Source organism: Ixodes scapularis, unplaced genomic scaffold, assembly GCF_016920785.2.
Source record: "Ixodes scapularis isolate PalLabHiFi unplaced genomic scaffold, ASM1692078v2 PGA_scaffold4__175_contigs__length_147842914, whole genome shotgun sequence".
In the NCBI taxonomy this organism is placed as follows: Eukaryota; Metazoa; Arthropoda; class Arachnida; order Ixodida; family Ixodidae; genus Ixodes; species Ixodes scapularis.
In genome coordinates, this window is record NW_024609879.1 from 34,825,708 (window position 1) to 34,845,076 (window position 19,369).

The following is a 19,369-nucleotide window of genomic DNA, read 5'->3' on the forward strand; positions in this document are numbered from 1 at the left end:
GTGATAGTTGTTGCGCGTAGATTGGTTTTTAATTTTTAAGCGAAAGCAGTTTTAGGACATAAAGAAAAAAACATTCTCTAAAACATATCCAAATAAGAGGAACGTTACTTACCCTACAAAAACCCTCATGTGTTGCAAAGAACAGTGGGAAAAAAAACCTTCATTTCTGCCGCCAAGTGAAGGTGCCATGAGATATCCCGACGCCGCCGAACATCGTTCCCATGTCACGTTTGGAACATGGTAGGATGGAATGTCCCCATCGTGAGGCATTCCGAGTCTGTGAATGACAAATGCCACTGAGGACTATGAAGTGTGAAAAACGCAAAATTCACACTTTACAAGCAGATGGATCACGGGAAGAATATGTGAGTAAATACATTTCCACATTTTCATCGCAGCAAAACATTGAAGTTTTATATATTCTAAACAGATAGTTATTGCTCTATTCTCATTAAGCATCAAGACTGCTGTTGCTACGCTGTGGTGCAAGCTTAAAATGTTATCTCTGTCACCTTACTTTTTTCTAAACTGTCGTATATAATTACATCTAACACATCGAAATCAATCACGCACAATTAAGACAAACCTGTTTCCCTTCGCATTTATCTCATCCCTTTTCTGCGTATTGTCATCGTAGATCACACATCGCTTCTGGCCGGTTCCCTTTTCAGTGTCTTTGCGTTTGCGCTTGATTCGCTCGATTTCCCAAGCTACGAATATGCGCGTACTGGGCTGAGGAGTTCCCACGCTGGGCTGAGTACTCGAGAATATAGGAATGGTGACAACGTACTAAAGCGGGAGAGCTAGTTCAAGTTGAATGGTTCTTAATACCAACACGGAGTCTACAAAGAGGGGAGAAACACGAGACGTATATAGGTCGACCCGTTGTTTCCAAACAAACCCATGTGAGGTGTGGGCAGTGCGCGTGCGCAGAAACCGGATTCGCGTGAAGTGGAGCGTCTGCACATGCGCCTTGCCAGTAGCAGTGCCACCGCAGCGCCGTGACGTCAGAGCCGCGCATTGGTTTATGGAGCCTTTTCATGGCAGACGCCCCCAGGCGGTGCTTCAGTCTTTGACGTCCCAGAGAACTTCCGGTTTACAAAAAAAAAATGATCAAAACCCACCTTAGCACCGCTGCTCTAAATGTCGATGAAACGTTAAACCGCCAGTTCTAAAAAAAAAAATAAAAATCACGCCAAAAAGAGAAAACGCAGAGGCGTGAGATCTGGTAAAAGTTTTCGAATATTCTTGTAGACCAACTTGCGTCCTCCGATATGTTAAACTGTACAGTCGAAGGCCCTGGTAAAATATTCTCCGAATTTGTTGTCCGGTTAGAAGTTATTCTTCCTTGCAATGGGAGCGTGAGCAAGGTCGACAGGCTTGCACAAAACGGAGCAACTGGAAGTTCCTTGGAACGTGAGCGGCAGTTTGTGCTTGTAAACAACGGAAATGGTCTATAGGCATTAACACGATGAGAATGGTGTCCCACCACTATTAGCAGATGCGTCAACACTCGTCTCAGAGACCACTTTCTCGAAGTAAAATGAGTATCCAGTGGCACTCTTGAGCCAATTTTGGACCAGAGCCGCATTTGTTCGAACTATGAGCCGAAGCTATCGGGAAATACAAGGACAGACTTGGGAAGATAAATAATTTAATCCTGTAGGATGGCCGGTGATGATTTGACGCTTGCCTCACCTTCTCTATGGTTATCCAAGATAGAAATAAACTTTATGTGGCAGGTGTAAAGTATTCCCCTCCTTTTCTTTTTAGTTTTTTTTTTATTATTTTATTTTGTTGTTTAAGAGTTTTAAAAAGCACAAGTATCAGGACGGGTATTAGTAATCTGGCCATTTTTGGTTTGAAGAGTTCGACATTTGTCTTCCAGTGATAACAAAGGTGTAGACTTATTATTGTTGACATTCACCATGACTAAATAAAAGAAGTTCTGTCTTTTTTCACCATCCTCTATGTTTTTATCCTTTCATGTATTCGCATCAAATTCTCTGACACGCTCGTTTTCAAGTCATATTTCTATATCTTCCGTTCTTATTCCTTTTCAGTTTCTTTCAATAACTGAGCTGTTCCCTTACATTCCTATTTTTCTCTTCTGCCTTAACAGACTCTTATTTCTCCCGGGTCTCTTCTTTTTCTGAAGGATTTTTTTCCTTTTCCGAGGAATTTCATGGGCAGGGAAGGGAAGGGCTTACCGCAACGATGGTGGCATCATTAAATGTATGTTGCTTCCTTAAAGAACTTTACTGTTCGTCCACGTTCCTACATGTTTTATTCTTCAGTGTTTTTTTCAAATCATCTTTATCAACCCGCTCTCAGTTAATTTTCATTTTGACGTTTCGTTTCGATTGTCTTCCATGATGTGCCCTCAGCTGGCTCATATAGGACATTTTGTTTTGGCTAACATTTTTATTTTGCGACATTTTGTTCAATATATTGTAAATGTTATAATTTATATATATTTATATACACTTGTGAAATATTGCATGTGCAATAGTTGTATTAGATAAAAATGATTGTCTTGACCTATTTACAATTGGCAAGTCCACAGATATAGCTACATGATTTTTATATTTTATTCATAGGAGTCTGTCTTATAGCAATATCGACTATGAGACTCACCGTTGCATTAAATTCGTCCGATATGGAAGTTTCTACATACCGTTTCAATTAACCTAAAGGTGGGTTCTGCAGTACTCAATTTCATATAGAAAACAAGTATATAAACAATTAATGTAAAAATACCACTTTTTATTCTTAGTTAATAATTGTTCTTATGCATCATTCAGAAAACTCTGCTTTTACGAATGCTTTACCAGAGAACAGAACTCTAAGATAATATTTGCAAAAAGACTTACATGTGTCCCATTTCGTGAGCAGCAGCAGAAACCATGGAGTATGTATGAGCGACATCTTCCACTATACCGAAACGCCATTGTTCTTTGCAGAGTCCGTTAAGGTATGTGCGACCTAAGCGAAAAAAACAAGAAAGATAAAAACGCAGGTTTGTTTAAGTTTTTTGCCAAGTCTCCGAGACAAAACATATTTCACCGATCATCTTAGTGACATGTAAGAAGAAATAGACTCTGTTTTCTTTTAAAATTTACAGATCTCTTTAAAAAAAGCTGTGAAAGCTACATTTACGCTCTATGTGCAGCTGAGTTATGCCAGGGGGTCATAGTAAAGGGGGGGGGGGGGGCTAATCGTAACAATCAGTCGTGTAATCGGTATTTAACTTTTTAAAGTGTGAAATTAGACATAAGGCTTCAAACAGAAACTTGCTGAGCATCATCGGAAACCGCAAAATCAACTCTTCTTAGGAAGAAAAAAGACAAAGGCAGCGTTTTACGGCGTTTTGAAAAAAGCACTTAACATGAACGTGTTTGTAGATCCCGGCTTCTTATCGGAGCGCATCTTTACGCCCGCGGTCCTGCTCCCCAGTGGTCGCGGCGCGAAGCCACCCCCTCGCATCCCTCGTAGGATGGAGGGAAGTTGTGCGCACGTGTGTTGTGCGTCGCAGCCACTGGAGAGCAGGAACGCGGGCGCAGAGATGCGCTCCAATATGAAACCAAAACCTAGAAATGTGTGCAAATGAGGTGTTTTTATGGAACGCCGTAATATGCTGCCCTTGCGTTATACCCTTCTGAAAAGAGTTGATTTAGTTGTTTTCGATGATGCTCAGCACGTTTCTAAGTGGAGCCTAATTAAAATTCACGAATTAAAGAAGGTAATTAACAAATCTTGCTTAACTAACCGACTGATCGCTACGATTTGCCCCCTATAGTGAGTCCCCCTAGCCGTATTACTCACCTGCAAAAACCGCATAAGTGTAGGTTTTGCCGGTTATTTTCAAAACGAATCTGTAAAGCTTAAAGACCACTTCGTGATCAGGACACGTTGAACCATTCCATTTGATCTTTTTGGGGGATCGTAAACTTTGACTGCTCGTGGAAAGAAACTAAAACAGTGGTGTCAACTCAAAAGGCCTGGGTTGCGGCATTAAATTGACACTTTCTGAACACTAATCGACGGCTATTCAAATAAGAGATTGCAGTTACCCTGGCAGTAATGTGCGACTGACGTGGTCTTAAAGGGGTTATGACACGCCAAAAATAAAATATTACATAACTATACTGCTAGGACCCATTGTATGTTCCTATAATCCTGCTAAATTTGTTTTGAAAAAGGCGCGATAGTTACGTGGATAAATCGATTTATATGCGGGCCCCTCGGAGGGGCAGATCCGGGCGGACCTGGAGGCTGATGACGTAGCCAGCCTCCAGCGTGGTATCTAATTGCACGCACTCACAGACTTGGCTCTCTTGGCGTATCGAGCCTCAGCTTCCTCGTTTACCTTCCACGTTTCCAGCATCCGGTCTGTGACGATTACGTCTACGGCATCGATCGCCTTGTCGAAGTGTTCGACATTGATCGCAGCAGCGATGAGAGTGATTGCTATCAAGAGATGTTGGAAGCTGTTCATTTTGACTGCGACCCGCTGGCGACGAGTTCCAGCGACGACGAGTTCGCCGTGGTCACCGTCGTCCGGGAATGTCTCGCAGGCGCATGCAGGCTGGAAGGTCAACCGGCCGGGGGGCAAGAGCGAGAATAGCTTTCAGTTTACCGAGCTGTTTGAGCGGTTTTGTTCGTACCGCGACGAGAAGAGCTTGGGCGATCATGGGGGCGCCTAGAATGAGAGAGTGTTCATGGTCACGTGGTTTATGGACACCATGGTGTGACTAACTTGAGCAGTGTTGCCTGGTCGCCAGATGAAAATGATAAAAATTCGTAAATTGAATATTGCAATTATCAGAGCTCTAAAAATTGCGTAACTTGGTGCATATACTAAGTAGCCTATGAGCATTCCATTTCAAGAATAATCTATCCGTTTAATTTTCGTGTCATAACCCCTTTAAGGCTGGTTTTCACATTGGCGTTCGGCTGTTATCTAATGCGTTGACTCATTTTATTCCACGGTACGCGTTGCGCAGACTTGATACTAGGTTGGGTCAGTTTTGCAAATAGCACTTGAACAGTTACGATCGTGCAACCAAAACCTTGGTTACACTACACCTTCACAATTAGCCTCCGTCAAATTGCGCACCTCGACCGAAATTCAAACCCGCCTATGATTTTTTTCTTTTTTTGTTTTTGTTCTTTTTCTACTAAAATACCAAACGCTTTAAATGATAGTTATTTTCGCGACAGACAACGCGCACATGAGGATAATTTTTTTTTCTCCAAGAAGTTCAAGGCTGCCACAACGGTGTACCTTCTCAGGTTGGCGAAATAAGGCCGCTTACAGACTTTTTACACTGCCTGCAGTTTCAGTAAAATGCAGCTTCTTGGGTAGCGCATCTACTTCAGCATTAGGTGCGGCCATCTAATAAGAAATATGGCATGTAGGTCCAGGATTATGAAATGATCAATACAAATTTCAATGTGTTTTCCCACAGGAAAGAACCTACTTCCGTGTGGTGTCGTCGGGAGGTTGTTTGGTTAGCAGTTTGCTTGAGAACACCACAGAAAAAAAGAAATGCGTGCCTGCATTATAAATATTGTGGTTCTCCTTCGGGCCACTGCCTCTGGGAGTACCACGTTCGCGGCGAGACGCTCTACCGCGAAGCGGGTTCGTACTCGCGTGGCATGCTGCTCGTTGAGCGCAAACAGACACCAGTCACGTTGGTAACGGTGATAAACTCTGTTTATTTACAATGAAACAGAAACAAGAACACAGCGGCTATAAGCTGGTGAACGCCGTCGGTGTGGAGATCGCCCACGGCCGAACGGTCGTTCACAAATGTACAAAGGACGGGGTAAACGCTCACCGGTGCGCCGGAAGGTTCTTCGTTGTCGTCGCCGCCGAATCCCAGGAAGAAGAGAGCGGAGATACTGCTGTCCGCTGGTTTTAAGATAATGGCGGGGGCGAAGTGGCCAATCAAGGAGCGACACGTCGATCTCTTTTGTGCGGGGGTTCGTTACGGAAATCGCCCCAAAGGGGGAGACGAGGAAGCTACTCACAGTGGTAAGCAGCGCCACCTCTCGCTACGTCGGCGCGGCCGCCACGGCGTGCCAAAACGCTGACGCGACAGAATGTTGGGGGATCACAATCCCCACACTCCCCCCTCCTTAGCCAATAGTCACCCGCAAACGGGTGGACCAACACAAACACACAAGACTAAAATAATAAAAAAAGAAAAAGGCCGCCACGGGACACAACAGCCCGGCTCATAGGTCCAGGGTCCAAAAGTTCGTCCAGCGGTACGGCTCCCAGCGGTAGTCGGTCCGCTGCGTCATCCTGTGACAGTCGCGCACGTGGCGGGTCACCTCCTGAGCGCCCAGGCCGGGGTGGGGCGTCGAGCCCAAAGTGACGAATGTCCCACAGCAGTATTCCGCCGAACGCCCAGACGTCGGACTTGAAGGTGAATACCTGAAGTTGCACGCACTCCGGAGCCATCCACCGTACCGGAAGGGCGTCCTTGGAGTCCGTAATGCCGCCGGAGAGTCCGAAGTCGGCGAGCTTGTAGCAGCCGTGTTCGTTGACGAGCACGTTCCGGAGGGCCAGGTCCCGGTGGATTGTCCCTCGGCTACCGATGTAGTGCATGCCATGCGAGACCTGCTGGGCGAACTGCGCCAGGTCCCTAGGGCCCTTGGGACTTGTCACGGGACGAACGGGAAAAGCTGGTCCCTGGTCGGCGAGCTTTCTGGAGGAGGCGCGGGTCCCGAAGATGATGAGCCGGCAGTCCTTGGCCGGATGTCGATCCCGACGGCCCACGACAACGACGGGTTGTTGGTTTGGCCCGCGGCCGGCTGGAGTAGCGTGGCTGCCTGACGGGTCACGCCCAGCCGTGGTACCTGGACGCCGCTGAACTGCCGGAGCCAGGAGATAGCAGCTCACGAACGGCGCGAAGGAAAGGCTAGATGGAGGTCCTCTTCGTAGGTGCGGGACGTACTGCGGTAGAATGACCACTTGGTCTCCTACCGCTTGTAACGATGCTCGCACCGCGCTCTTGCGTTGACATGTGGCACACGTGAGCGTAGTTGGCAATAACTGACCAATAGCAGTTACGCGTACCCTTTCTATGGGAAGCCGTGTTTGGGGGATTCCCATACGGGTTGGTCCGGGAGCGAACGCTGCGGCTGCTTGCCAGTAAACAATGGTGTCTGGCGCGTTCACGAAGGCAGCAGGTGCATTATGCTTTGCACTTCCCTTAATGTGACATTTCGCCACTTACAGGGGCTGCCTCTACGAAAACTTCGGATAATAGTTCCTCCGTCTACGCAGATTTTAGCGAGACGCCTGTTGTTCATCGTCGGCGTTATCTCGCGCTGCGTCTGCATGTTTCTGCGGGGGCTGAGTTTGCTCGTTGGCCCCGTTTTCCCTCTCATGGTAGGGTTTCAGATCGCACACATGTACCGGCCCACCGACTTTTCTTGATTGCAAGTTTGTCAGCTTGTACACGAGTGGGGAGAGAAGTTCCTGCACTCGGTACGGGCCACACCACTTCGGAGCCAAAGCGGCCGAGAAGCCTTTGCTGGCATCACTCAGAACATGGTTGCGTCTGAGGACGAGATCGCCCACTTTGTAGCGGAAATCTCGATGCGAGCGGTCGTACTGAGCTTTTTGTTTCGCTCGCGCTACCCCGAGATTGCGACGCGCCTCCGAGAAGGCTTCCGTCATCCGAGTTTGCAGCTGCCGCGCGTGGTCCGTTTGCGTCGGCTGCGCGTTGTCCACCCCGGCGCTCGCCCCTAGGACACGGTCCATGGGGTTCGGAAGCTCTCTCCCGAATGTGAGGAAAGCGGGGGTGAAGCCCGTCGAACGGTTGAGAGTGGTCCGAAGTGCGAACCCGATCTCGGGGATGTATGCGTCCCAGTCACGGTGCCTTTCCGCGAAGGCGGCCAGCATTGGTTTGATGTTTCTGTTACATCGCTCCGTGATTTTTGACTGCGGGTGGTACGGCGTGGTTATTCTGTGCTTTATGCCAAGGGCCTTGCACGCGTCCACGAATACCTTCCCGACGAAGTAGCTCGCTCTATCAGTCAAAAGAGCTTCGGGGAACCCGAAACGGGTGAAAACCTCCCTGAGCTTCTCCGTGATCGCTGGGGCTGTCAGCTTACGGAGTGGAAAAAGTTCCGTCCATTTGCTGAAGTGGTCAGTTACAACCAGCAGATACTGGTGTCCTTTAGGGCTCCTCGGTAGGGGGCCGACCGCGTCGCAAGCTGCTAGAGACCATGATTGCTGGCTCGGAATCGGTTGCATTAGACCCGGCGTTTTGCCGCCTCTCGGTTTGAAGCTTTGGCAAGAGTGGCAGGTGCGGGCATAACGGACGTTTCATGCCCGGCCAGGTGGCGATGCGACATAACTTTGAGTAAGTCTTGGAGCCGCTCGCGTGTCCGGCCAAGTGCGAGTCGTGATAGTAGCGCAAAACTGCGTTTCTCAGACTGCGGGGTGCCACTACCTTCAACGCCTCGTCGGAGTCGTTCTCAAAGGGTATGTACCTCAGCAAGAGCCCGTCATTGCTCAGCAGATATGAATCCTCCGTGCCCGCACCAATACCAGATACGTCCCGGCACTCGGCGCCTACTACAATACCAGTAGTGTTGCGCCCGGCGGTCGCACCGCCCGCCTCCACGGCGTCCGACTCTTCCGCGAGTCCGTCGATCACCTTTCGACAAAACGGATCATTCTGCTGGGCTTTCAGAAGCTCTTCTTTGCTGAACACGATTTCCACTGCGCTCACTGCGTCTAGGTGGTTGATCGTCTCGTCCGGGGTGGTCAGATCTGCTGCCTCCCTTTGGGACTGAGTCACGGCTTCGCCTGGCACTTTGAGTGTCGTTGGCTCGGCCTGGGTCTTTGCGGAAATCTGTGTGCAGTCTACGGGAGCTCGTCACAATGCGTCCGCCACCACGTTTGTGCTGCCTTTCCGGTACCACACGACGTAGTAGTATTTTTGCAGCATCAAAGCCCATCTTGCCAAGCGACCAGCGGGTTCGCGAAGTCGGGAGAGCCATATTAGGCTTTGGTGATCTGTTTCGATCACGAAAGTGGTCCCGTCGACATAAATGTCGAAACGCCGGAGTGCAAAGACGATGGAAAAGCACTCTTGTTCGCATGTGCTGTAGTTCCTTTCAGCTGGCGTCAACGAGCGGCTGGCGAAGGCCACCGGACGGAGTACACCTTCGTGCTGTTGGAGCAGGACCGCGCCCAAGCCAAGATTGCTGGCATCTGTTTGGATCAGAAAGGGCTTGTTCAAGTCGGGTAGCTTGAGTTCAGCTGTGTCCGCGAGCGCTCGGGAGGTGCGGCGAAAGGCCGCTTCCTGCTCGGGACCCCAGCTCCAACTCACGGACTTTCGCAATAGGCGCGTCAGTGGTGCTTGAAGCGTCGCGCAGTTTGGGATGAATTGGCGATAGAAGTTCACCATTCCCAGGTAGCGACGGAGGGAGCTCACGTCGGTCGGCGCAGGAAACTCCAGAATTGCCTGTAGTTTGTCGGGATATGGCGCAAGGCGCCCGCGATCCAGTTCGAACCCGAGCAAGGCGATGCGGGTTTCGGCTATTTCAACCTTTTCGGGGTTCAGGGTCATTCCCGCGGATTTTAGCCGGTCGAGTACGTCCTCGAGATGACGTAGGTGATCTTCTAAGGTGTTGGAGTAGACGACAATGTCGTCGAGATAGGCCATTGCGTGTTTCCATTTGGCTTCTCCCAGTACTCGGTCGATCAATCGCTGGAACGTCATAGGCGCTCCGCACAGGCCGAAGGGCATTCGCGTGAATTCGAAAAGCCGGTGGTGACAAGAGAAGGCTGTTTTTGCCTCGTTACCTGTCTCCATCCGAACCTGGAGGTAGCCTCGGCTAGCGTCCAGGGTGGTGAAGTACCGCGCACTGCCCAAGTTGGACAGAATCGAGTCGATGCTCGGGAGCGAGTAGGCGTCCTTTCGTGTGACGTCGTTCAGACGGCGGTAGTCCACGCAAAGACGTGAGCTGCCGTCTTTCTTCGGGACCAACCCCACAGGGAATGCCCAGGGGCTGTTAGATCGCCGGACAACTCCGGTGTTGATAATTTCGTCCAGGGTACGGTCGATGGCTTTTCGTTTAGCCAAGCTTACGAATCGCGCGTTCTGCCTTCTTGGCAGTTCGTCGCCCGTGTCAATGCGATGTCGCACTTCGTTTGTGCAGCCCGGTCGGTCCGTCAACATTGCGTCATAGCGGCGCAACAACGACGACAGTCGGGCTTTTTCTCGCCCTGACACGCTGCATGATTGCGTGAGCAGTGGGTGCGTCATTTCCCCGATGGGGGCGGCGCTCGCTGCCATCGGCGCTGGACTCGGTGTCTTGGGATCAATGACCCGGTTTAGGGAGTCCCTCGCTTCCTCTCGACGGCTCGTCGCGTGCGCCAATGGTGGCGTTGGCGGTACGGCCGGGGGTTCGCAGAAGGGTTTCAGGGGTACAAACGTGCCCTCCCGATAGCCTGCGCTGCTGACGTCGATTACAATGCCTGTTTTGGCAAGGAAGTCTCTGCCCAAAATAATGGGCACCGATAGGCCAGGGAGATGAACGAAGCGTTGTCGTCTTACTCGATTCTCCCATCTCGCGACCAGCCGCGCGGTACCAGCCGAAAGGGCGGTTCCGCAGGCTAGGCGAAAGGCAGTGTTGCATTCTCGGAGTCGGACAGAATTCTGTCGGAGGTGAGTCAACACTTCGCCGCCGAACATCGAAGCGCTTGCTCCGGTGTCGAGGAGTGCCTTGAATGACTCGCCGGCGATCGTTACAGAAATGAACGGGGCCGGTGTGCCGGTCGGGAAGCCTGTTCTGTAGGCGGTCGGTAAAAGAGTGGCCATGGGACCCTCTGATTCTTTGTTAGCCACCGGTCCGTCCGTCCAAGGGCCGTTTACCGGTGGCTTTGCTCGCTTCCCGCACGATGCGATTCCGTGTTCGGCCGCTCCGGGCACTGGCGAGCGAGATGACCTGGGCGATTGCACCGAAAACATCTTCTGTCGTCGCCTCGCCGGAGGCTCCGCCGTGCGTTTTGGTTTTCGCCGGCTCTGTCGTAGCCTGCATCGGCTCGCTGAGATTGAGGGATCCTCGTTTCCTCCTGCCTCGTTGGGGCGCGAGTCGGTGGTTCTGAACTGCGGCGTCGGCCGGCTTGTTCGTCTACCGTAGGAGTACGGGTCGAGCGCACGATCTGAGATTGCGTACGTGTCTCGGCCCCGATCTTCCGCATAGTTTGCGGAATCGTAGCGCCTCGGTGTTCGAGACGGCGTGTCCTCGCTCCACGCGCAGCGCGGTTCGAGGACCGCTGACGCTGGAGGCGGAGGCCGGTACGCACGGGCAGCGAGAATGTCACCCTGAAGGCGCCGGGCCTCGGAGGCGAGCTCGTTCCGGTCGCGGAAACGGCTGCCTCGAAGGTACGCAGCGAAAGTCGGGTGGCTTTGGCGTATGACGCGTTCCACTCGCTCTGCATTGGGAGCTGAGGGTTCTGCGAGCTCGAAGAGCTCTTGCATGGCTCGTACGAACTCCAGCAGGGACTCGTCCGGATGCTGGGTTCGCTGTTCGAGCTCCCGCCGCATCCTTCTCTCGTAGTCGGCGGGAAGGAATTCGCGGCGGAACGCCTCTCGGAACTGATCGAGCGTTCCGGGTTGGTCAACGACAAGTCGGAACGAGCGGGCGGCTTCGTCGACGAGCGCGATTGGCAGAATGCGCTCAAGTATTTCACGATCGGACATTCCCATCGCGCGTTGGTACTTCCGTAAATCGTCAAGGAAGTCCGTAGCGCTCGCTCTGTCTGCGTAACCCCGATAAGTCGGGACGGGAATGCGGACCGGAGGTCGTTGCGCCTCTGGTGCGAGTGTTGTCGTTCGCAACGCACCTGTCAGACTCTCAATCACACGTGCGGCGTTTTCGAGCAAGGTGTGATGAGGCGCCGCAGCGGTTTCTCCGTGGGGAGACCGGTAGGCTTCACTTTGTGCCGGCGGCGGAGCACGTGCGTTCAGGGAAGATCCGGGAGCGATGGCGCCCGTCCGCAATGGCGTCGGAACCACGCTCGGCTCCAGGAGTGCGTCGTAGGGCGCTTCTCGTTGGAGGGCTGGCATTTCGGCTTCCCGTTGAAGTGGGGACCCAGCGAATGCATCGGCCGCGGTCGCCAGCGTGAGCAAATCCGAAAAGTCGGTCTGCATCGTTACGGTAAGCGCTGGTTGCGCGAAGACTCGTCACTCGGCAGCAGTCGCCACACAGACGTACCAAGATTCTGGTCGTCAGCCCCACGTTGGGCGCCAAATTGTGGTTCTCCTTGGGGCCACTGCCTTTGGGAGTACCATGTTCGCGGCGAGACGCTCTACCGCGAAGCGGGTTCGTACTCGCGTGGCATGCTGCTCGTTGAGCGCAAACAGACACCAGTCACGTTGGTAACGGTGATAAACTCTGTTTATTTACAATGAAACAAAAACAAGAACATAGCGGCTATAAGCTGGTGAACGCCGTCGGTGTGGAGATCGCCCACGGCCGAACGGTCGTTCACAAATGTACAAAGGACGGGGTAAACGCTCACCGGTGCGCCGGAAGGTTCCCCGTTGTCGTCGCCGCCGATTCCCAGGAAGAAGAGAGCGGAGATACTGCTGTCCGCTGGTTTTAAGATAACGGCGGGGGCGAAGTGGCCAATCAAGGAGCGACACGTCGGTCTCCTTTGTGCGGGGGTTCATTACGGAAATCGCCCCAAAGGGGGAGAGGAGGAAGCTACTCACAGTGGTAAGCAGCGCCACCTCTCGCTACGTCGGCGCGGCCGCCACGGCGTGCCAAAACGCTGACGCGACAGAATGTTGAGGGATCACAATCCCCACAATATATGGGTACATGGCTTAATGTGTCTTGCATACAAAGCAGTGGACACCCCACGGCGTTCATATATTTCTCCTATGAAGGAAGTTTTCGCAGAAATTATGCCCGTGCGTAGTTTAAAGAAAGAGGTACCTATAGCAAATGGAATTGACATATTTTAACACGTAATATAACGTCATGTCCTAAGCCCACATGCAGCGCTGGACGGTACCCCGGAAAACGAAACACAGTTTCAATAAGGTCTCGAGATAACCACTTTTATTTGGCGCTTGACAAATACACCAAACACAAACGCACAGACAAAAAATGCATCAATTAATTCGCGAAGAAGGACACCTATCCTGCTTTGCTTACGGCAGCACCAAGAAACAAGGAATGAAAAAATGTGTACTGGCAACCTGGTCTGGATTACAGCGCACAGAAAGGGCATGGTTTGATCAAATTAATAATAATAATGTTGAGTATGTTTATGCAGGACGCTACAAGCAGTACCGCGCCAAAATATTGAGAAACTGCACCTTCTCCATTTTTCTGGACAACAGTGGGCCACTAAACATTTGCTCCTCTATTGCACAGCAACGGATCTCCCAAATATTCAGTTTGCGTTGGCGTAAAAGTGCTACCATTGCAAATATTAGGTTCCATAGCCCGCGTGCTCTGGCAAAGAAGTGCGCTTCCCTTTTGAGAGCCGCACTTGATAGCTCATAAATTGATGTTAGTTTCCTCGCCACTTCTGAAATGTTTGCATAATCCTTACAAAATGAGTCCTCGGCGTCTGAATGCGCGACCACTTTGATCTCTCGCTCCTCTGGAGCTTGGATCTGTCTACATATCATTCTTAAGAGCATTTTTACAAAAGGCCTCTTAATAAACTTTAAACAATAGAGGTGACGTTACGGAGCTTTGTTTCACGGCAGACAATACATTACTGCGCGTTGTTGTACGTTCATTAATTTGGGTGGTACATCCGGTCTCTGGTACTTGAACGAAACACATAACGAAATCGCCCACGTTTACACGTTTTAATATTTTATACGACACACAGTGTTGTACGCGATTGAACGGGAGATGGACGAAAGTGTTGTAAGCGATTAAATGTTTTGTTTTATACAATACACAGTGCGTACGATGTTCTTACTCTATAAGTTGTCTTTTGCAAATTATCCGCATGCTTGTGCTTGACCAGAGTCAAGGGCCCGAGAACAAGTCAAGCTGCCTACGGCAGCTTTTTTTTTTTTTTTTTTTTTTCTTTTGGGGCACCCAATTTGATTGATGTAAATAAATAAAGTTATTGTTAAATTGATTATTAAAGTTAAAGGTCTGAAGTAATTTCACCTGATTCAGGTACTCTTCACGCAAATCTAATATACATTTTGCGAAGTAAATGTTTGTTACAGTACATCTTCCTTTATTGCTTCAGGTCTGGTGCTCTGCAATTGCTTCAGAAATAACCTCCTGTAATATTCTGGCGAGAATTTGAATCAATTCTCTATGATCTACTTTACTGACCCCTATTGGTCAACATGTCTTCATAGTTTTGTGGTTTTCATCATCAGCAACACTTGGGATTAGCACTGTACGCTTTTTTTATAAATGAGGTTGGCAGTTTGACTGGCGTGCTTTAAGAACCACTGCATGAAGGAACCCAACCATGACGTTTTTGCAAGTCTCATATATTTCCGCAGTCAAATCGTTGGGTCCTGGAGACCGTTTAGTCGGGAAATCATCAACTGCGGGTGAAATTTTGGCCACGCGTATTGGCCCTTTTAGCCTCTTTTTTATCTTGTCATCAAGAATACGGATAACCGCCAGATACTCTCGAAGCTTTGCGACATTCTCATGTTCCTTCCCCTGAAAGAGATTAGTGTAGCATTCAAAGAATGTTATCTAAATGACTTCGTGAACACTACTTGAATGACCAATGCATTCTGTTTTTTTCTGTTTAAAGTTTTCTTCTCTTTACATGTCCAAGCTGTGACCTTAATGCTTTTTAGTGGGACGCTCATCGAAAGTATATATTTCGATATAAGCGCGTGCAAAGTCACCTCTATAGACCTTTTCTTTTTGTGGCGGCCGCCATGTTTAATTTTGATGTAGCTGAGTTGGGGCGTTGCAGTAAATCACTTTATTTGCCGATGGAAAGGCGCACGATATCTATGGGTTTGTGCCAATAGTTGCACTTTTTCGTTGGCTATACGTTTTTTATTGTTGTTATGCAGAAATATTTATTCTCAGTTTTGTCGCCCAACCAAACTACGTCTTATTTTGTCATGACAATCGTCACACGAAAACGGCCTATACTTCTATGCTTTCTTTACGTGATATTGCCACGCGCGTAGCTGGCCAAGTAGGCAGCGCGGCCGTGGACTAACGGTTATCGTGCTTGCCTCCCACGCTAAGAGCCAGGGTCCAATTACTGGGAGTTACTCGTATTGTATATTTTTTTTACTTTAATCTTCTGGTGAATTCAAGAACATTGTTGGTTATTCTGGGTCCGAATGTTGTACGCGTCGAAACTTCTACGCCGATTATTCCAGAAGCCCAAGCGCGTACATAAAGGGTTTCGCGTGGCGAGCCAAAGCCAGTCTCGCCCAAGCGCTCGATCCTGCTGTTTCGCCGACATTGACGACTGCGACGCTAGCCTTCCTCTGTTTTTGTTTTGGGCACAAGTTCGCCCCATTACACGTTTAGTTCCTTCAGCTGTTCTCCGCCTCATCATTTGTCATTCGTGACATTATTGTTCTTTACTATCTTAATGTCGTTCACTAACCTTCCCCAATATTCGCATTCGGATGTACGAACTATCTCAAAATCTTCCAGAAAAGAGGTTATCCTCGATTGTCTTCCAATAAACTAACCCCTGGAACGGTCGAACGCTCGAAGTTTTAACGAGCATTTTAAAGTTCGTTTAATTTTTCACGTGCGCTTCTATCACCCTCCTGTGTCATACTGATCAGTTTCTCTACTGTTTCATCGTTAACCTCATCCTCCAGAATGCTGTTTTTAAACTTTCACACATCCCAGTAAAACTTGGACTTTTTAAGTTGTCCACCAATCAAAAAGGAAACTAAAGCGTTATAATAAATAGATCATATCGTATGTCTTATGCCCAGTCTATATTTCGATCGCCACGTAAATTCTGTCAAGGTGAGAGTCACTCGTCGAATGGACATATGTACGACGAAACCGTCCGATCCGACGCGCAGACTGCCGGAATGACCTTCGGGGGTGAGGGTGTTCGTAGCACCGGAGAGCTTTGAAAAGCCTTGCCTCCGACGGTCGTATTGCCTGATCGGACGTCGGATCGGACGGTTTCGTCGTATATGTGTTTCGCGCTTGACTGCGCATGTGTTTCTGTTCAAATCGGGAGCAGCCGTCGGAGCTGTTGGCACTGTTTCTTTGTTTTTCTCCACCCGTCGCCTGACCCATCTGTCCTTCCTTGTTTTAAAATGTACGCGCGGGCGTGTTTATTCGGCGGATCGGCACGCCGAAAAAATATTGCGCCCACGGGATGTTGCGGCAACTACAAAAACACCGAAATAATCAATGCCTTTACGTTTCCTCAATACGGTGACCGTCGGCAAGCGTGGACAAGAGCCATACCGCGGGGGAATCTTCTTGTGCTGAACACAGCAGAATAAGAACCCCTCCATGTTTTGATTCGCCGTGTGTCTTGTGAAGTTTCAGTCGTTTCCTAAGTCTCCTGAGCTTCCGTCGAATTACTTACAACGATCGGCGTCATGTCGGTCGTCATTCAAAAACAACTCAATGTGCTCAAAGCCCTTAGTAGTATTTGGTCACATTCGACAGCTTACGTCAAGGACTCGAGATGCGACCGGCGCGTCGACGGCCTGCTCATGCAGAGCCCGTGTAATTCCTATCGCAGACTGCTATGACGTTGAGTACTGCACCATGTGGCCAGGTTAACGCCTCCTTCATTCAACAATTCATTCTATTACTTCGACTGGTCAAGCGAAATCACGGTCATGAGAAGCCCGGAGGGTCTCTCGTTGTTATCCCTGGGTAAACCTGATCAAGTCACCGCCGGTCATGACATACCCGTTGGGACCGCTTCAGCGGTCACTCCCGGAGGCCGTGCCCCGCCCTCTCATGGTTATGAAACTCCTGTTGCGTCTTTGAAAACCCACCCGACATGGTCGTGGTTATGAAGTAATCGGCGCGTTCGTCGTTGAGGCGGATGGCGGGATGCCCTTCGAGGCCCCCATCGGTAATCATGCGCGCAGCACATCTGTTTCTGCGTTTAATTCTAACACACTTCCTTTCAAGTGGAACGGCGGGGGGAGGCCTTCCCGGCATAACTTCAGGGACCAAAGATGGTCCTGACTTCGCAACATCAAAAATGGCTGCCGCGGAAGGCAAATCGGCTAGGGTCCCTTGCCAGCGCCTCCGGGCCCGGCCTGCAACAACACGCGAGCCAAGATAATCGGTAATACTCGTTCCCGCGGTACGTTGAACCGAATCCACAACTAATCCAATGGAGCCACGTATGACAGTTACTGTGCTCGGCGCTCCAATCGCCGCACTTCTCGACACTCCTGCTAAGACATCACTTATTGGAGATTCGATATTCGAGGTTTGCAAAAGAGAACAAAGAACTTGCTCCAGACAGCAGGTATAAACTTGCAGGTGGCGTCGGTAATTGTACTACCTTCTGTATGTGCCATGAGATTGCGAATCTCTTTCCACAGCAAGAAACGCCGGCAACGGTTTGTGTGTATCAATACCCATTATCCACGGTCTAGATTTCGTCGCGGCGAAGTGCATAACATTAGGCCTTGCCAGAACTGCCTATCCGTTAGGAAACAAGACTGTGCTAACGACATTGAATTGACGAGAGGGCTGCAGTCTTTGGGACGCAATTCCGTTGAACTTTACGGACAGTTCATTCTTCTCCCTGACAAAGTCAACAAGGCGGCGGATAAGTGTACCGGTAGCAGCTCTCAGAAGAAGCATCTCCAGCCCCTGCTGGAGGAGCCCTTCTCGCCGATGTTCATAGAAAGACCTGGGAACCCCGATTTCCAACGGCACTGAATCGAAACCAAGGATGCGTGCACCCCCCGCGGAGGTTCAATGCGATAGCCATTAGTGCTCACAAGCGGGAACGTCTTGGTGCGTTGCTCACGGAAATGATCGACACAGGCGTGATAATCCTTGGTTCAAAGCTTCGCCGGTGATCCTTTGTTCAAAGGACGGCACAGCAAGTCTCTCTGTTGATTACAGGTGCCTAAACGATGTGTCAGTCAGAGACAGTTACCCGTGTCCCACTATCTCCTCGGTAATTTACGGTCTTGAAAACGCGACTGTTTTCGCAACTTTAGACCGCAGCCTGGAATTTCTTCAAAATGGAAGTTCCTCTGTCTGATGTACAGAAGTCTGCATTCATTTGCCACAGGGAGCTGTTTTAATTCACCCGCCTTGACCTTGGCTTGTTTAACTCTCCCGCCAGCTTTCAGTGGCTAATGCACGTTGCCCTCCGTGACGAGAGGTACGAGTTTGCGATGGCGTACATGAATGAAGTAGTTGTATTTTCAGGAATATTCGAGGAGCATCTCGTGCACCTTCGTGGCGTACATGAACGAAAGCGCCAGGCCGGACTTAGGATTTATGCAGATAAAATTCAGCTGTCCTCGCGTGTAATCAGCTTTGTTATAGATAGCTGCACGCTGCGCCTCAATGAGGACAAGTTGCGCTCAAGAACGGAGTACCCACCCCCTCACAGTGTCAAACGCCTACTGAGGTGTCTCGTGATAATTTCGTTTTATAAAGATTTCATTCCGTAATGCGCCAAAATGGCAGAACCTTTGAACCAATTGCTTCGTAAAAAAACAAAATTGTGGGGGGAGGGGGAAGGGGGGCCAACATAAAAAAAACGCATTTGAGTGTCTTTCATGGGTTGTCACTGAAAATGACGTGTCTAGATCTTCCCATTTGTATCGTCAGCTCATCCTGCAGACCGACGCAATCGATTGCAGAGTAGGAGCGATTCTTTTACAAGAACATGACAGCGTTCTTCGTCCCGTAGCCTCTGCCAGTCATACACTCACCGGAGCGGAACGAAGCTACTCAGCAACCGAAAAAGAGGGTCTGGCGATTACTTTCGCGCTTAAGAAGTTTGACATGTACCTTGACGGCTTTTTGTTTTGCATTCAAACTGACCACATGGTTCTCTCGTGGCTCAAAGGGCTTAAAAATAAACCTGCAGGACCGGCTGGTTCATGGGCTCTCTCGCTGCCGCGCTACAATCACGCTATCGACTACAAGCGGGGTGGGGCTAACCACATTGCAGATTCGTTGTTCCGTGCTACACTTTTCGGGCAGGAAATGCATGTGGATCCCGACTTGACGGTACTGGCCATTGCGGCGCTCATCACACAAGGTTCGCGCTTGGGAACCCTCGTGAGTAGGGAGGAGCTCTGGGCGGCCGAGCTGTCTTATGGACTATGCCTATATAGGTGGTACGTTGGCAGGCAGAAGAAAGCTCAGCCGGCATCGGGGGTCTCAG

General features: G+C 49.9%; 1 protein-coding gene across 1 annotated transcript in view; it reads right to left on the minus strand.

Annotated features, from left to right (window-relative positions):
• LOC121837561 (venom metalloproteinase antarease-like TtrivMP_A) overlaps positions 1-19,369 on the minus strand; it is a 140,515-nt gene that overhangs the window by 19,616 nt on the left and 101,530 nt on the right. The window contains exons 10-11 of the mRNA XM_042293184.1: positions 2,874-2,985; positions 113-277 (exon numbers count right to left, since the gene is read on the minus strand). Of these exons, the coding sequence (XP_042149118.1) occupies positions 113-277; positions 2,874-2,985 (277 nt within the window). The remainder of the gene's footprint in view (positions 1-112; positions 278-2,873; positions 2,986-19,369) is intronic.